General features: G+C 49.8%; 1 protein-coding gene across 1 annotated transcript in view; it reads left to right on the top strand.

Annotated features, from left to right (window-relative positions):
- LOC143290988 (nmrA-like family domain-containing protein 1) overlaps positions 1–2,500 on the top strand; it is a 19,813-nt gene that overhangs the window by 11,811 nt on the left and 5,502 nt on the right. Inside the window, exon 3 of the mRNA XM_076600574.1 lies at positions 1,433–1,632. Within this exon, the coding sequence (XP_076456689.1) occupies positions 1,452–1,632 (181 nt within the window). The 5' untranslated portion in view covers positions 1,433–1,451. The remainder of the gene's footprint in view (positions 1–1,432; positions 1,633–2,500) is intronic.

The following is a 2,500-nucleotide window of genomic DNA, read 5'->3' as shown; positions in this document are numbered from 1 at the left end:
CACGTTATGAGACGGTGCTACAACAGTTTGTGCTGCTCTTGCTGCCTCTGCTACTGCTGGTGACTGCAGCTGCTACAACTGCTGCTGCCTCTACTGCTGCTGATTGCAGCTACCTCTGCTACTACTGCTGCTGCCTCTACTGCTGCTACCTCTACTGCTGCTGCTGCTGCTGTTGCTGCTGCCGCCTCTACTGCTGACTCTACTACTGTTGCTGCTGCTGGCTGGCTCTACTGCTGCTACTGCTGCTGCTGTCTCTACTGCTGCTACTGCTGTCTCTACTGCTGCTACTCTCTACTACTGCTGCTGCCTCTACTACTGCTACTACTGCTGCTGTTGAATATACTGCTGCTAATACTGCTGCTTCTGCCTCTACTACTGCTGCTGCTGTCTCTACTGCTGCTGGCTGTCTCCACTGTTACTGCTGCTGCTGTTCTGTTGCCTCTACTGCTGCTGCTTCTACTGCTTCTGCTGGCTCTACCACTACTGCTCCTACTGCTATAAGACGTGAAAAATGTTGATTGTCCTATAGTTGATGTGGATGATGATGGTGATGGTCAGATTAATATTTGTTTTTCCTATCGAAGTGAATTTTTCTACTGAATTTTACCAGTAACGACCCCTTTGTTGCCGTGGGTTCTTTACGCGCGCTAAGTGCATGCTGCACACGGGACCTTGGTTTATCGTCTCATCCGAATGACTAGCGTCGAGACCACCACTCAAGGTCTAGTGGAGGGGGAGAAAATATCGGCGGCTGAGCCGTGATTCGAACCAGCGCCCTCAGATTCTCCCGCTTCCTAGGCGGACGCGTTACCTCTAGACCTTAACTGCACAAAAACGCGCGCGCGCGCGCGTGTGTGTATGTGTGTGCCTGCGTGCGCGCGCGTTTGTGCGTGTGTGTGTGTGTGTGTGTGTGTGTGTGTGTGTGTTATTTATCCATTTGATTATACATTTTACAGCTTAGGCTTTTTTGAAAGGCTGTGACTCTCAGACCAGGCTGCTAGTGATGCAGCCTTAGTAGTAGTGATGGTGGCAGTAGTGGTGGTGGTGATGGTGGTGATAGTAGTAGTAGGAGTAGGAGTAGTAGTAGTAGTAGCAGCAACAACAGCAGCAGCAGCAGTAGTAGCAGTAGTAGTAACATTGGTTGTAGTAGTAGTCGTAGCAATAGTACATAGTAGTAGTAACAGTAGTAGTATGGTGGTGGTAGTAGTACTAGTAATAGTAGCACCAGCAGCAGGTAGGAGTAGTAGTAGTGGTGGTGGTGGTGGTGGTGATGGTGGTGGTAGCAGTAGTAAAAATAGTGTGTGTGTGTGTGTGTGTGTGTGTGTGTGTGTGTGTGTGTGTGTGCACCCCAACGTCCCCACCCCCACCCCCCACTATACACATGCGCACAGATAGCAATCCTGGTAACTGAACCACACCTATTGGTCTCCAGAATACCGTATATCTTCAGCATGGGCTGCGGGTCCAGCCTGGATGCCATGTACGACGACCCGATGCCAGTGGTGGTGTTCGGGGCAACGGGGATGCTCGGCGGGGCCGTTGCCAAGGCGTTGCTAAGAGACCGTCGTTTCCAGGTCAAGGCCGTCACCAGGACTCCCACCACTGACACCGCCCGCAAACTGGCGGAGGAAGGTGAGAGGTGTGGAGGGGGAAGGGGGTGGTGGGTGTGACTGGGTGAGAGAGAGATTGGGGGTTGGTTCTGTCTCTGTCTCTTCTGTCTCTGTGTGTCTGTCATTGTCTCTGTCTGTCTGTCTGTCTGTCTGTCTCTGTTTCTCTTCCTGTGTCTGTCTGTCTGTCTTTCACTCTCTGCCTCCCCCTCTCTCTCTCTCCATCTTTTTCTGTCTCTGTCCCTGTCTCTCTCTCTCTCTCTCTCTCTCTCTCTCTCTCTCATTCCCTTTCTGTCTCGCTCTTTGTCTATCTCTACCTCTGTCTCCGTCTCTGTCTATATGTATGTCTCTCCCTCTCTGTCTCTGTCTGTATGTCTGTCACTCTCTGTCTCTCTCTGTCTCTGTCTGTCTGTCTTTCCCCTCCCCTCTGTCTTTGTCTATCTATCTATCATCATAATCATCGTCGTCGTCATCATCATCATCGTCTTTATCGTCAGCAGCAGCAGCAGCATCGTCGTCATCATCCTTTTCATCATCGTTATCATCGTTATCAATATCACTGCCATCATCATCGTCGTCGTCGTCGTCGTCCTCCTCTTCATCATCGTCATCATCATCATCATCATCACTGTCATTATCATCGTCATCATCGTCATCATCATCATCATCATCATCACTGTCATTATCATCGTCATCATCATCATCATCATCATCACTGTCATTATCATCGTCATCATCATCATCATCATCATCACTGTCATTATCATCGTCATCATCATCATCATCATCATCACCACCACCAGTAGCAGCAGCAGCATTGTCATCGTCATCATCATCATCATCGTCATCATCATCATCGTCGTCGTCGTCATCATCATCGCCATCATCATCAT

This window comes from Babylonia areolata, chromosome 16, assembly GCF_041734735.1.
Source record: "Babylonia areolata isolate BAREFJ2019XMU chromosome 16, ASM4173473v1, whole genome shotgun sequence".
NCBI lineage: Eukaryota > Metazoa > Mollusca > Gastropoda > Neogastropoda > Buccinidae > Babylonia > Babylonia areolata.
Note: the sequence above shows the minus strand (reverse complement) of the source record. Positions and strands in the feature narration are given on the sequence as shown.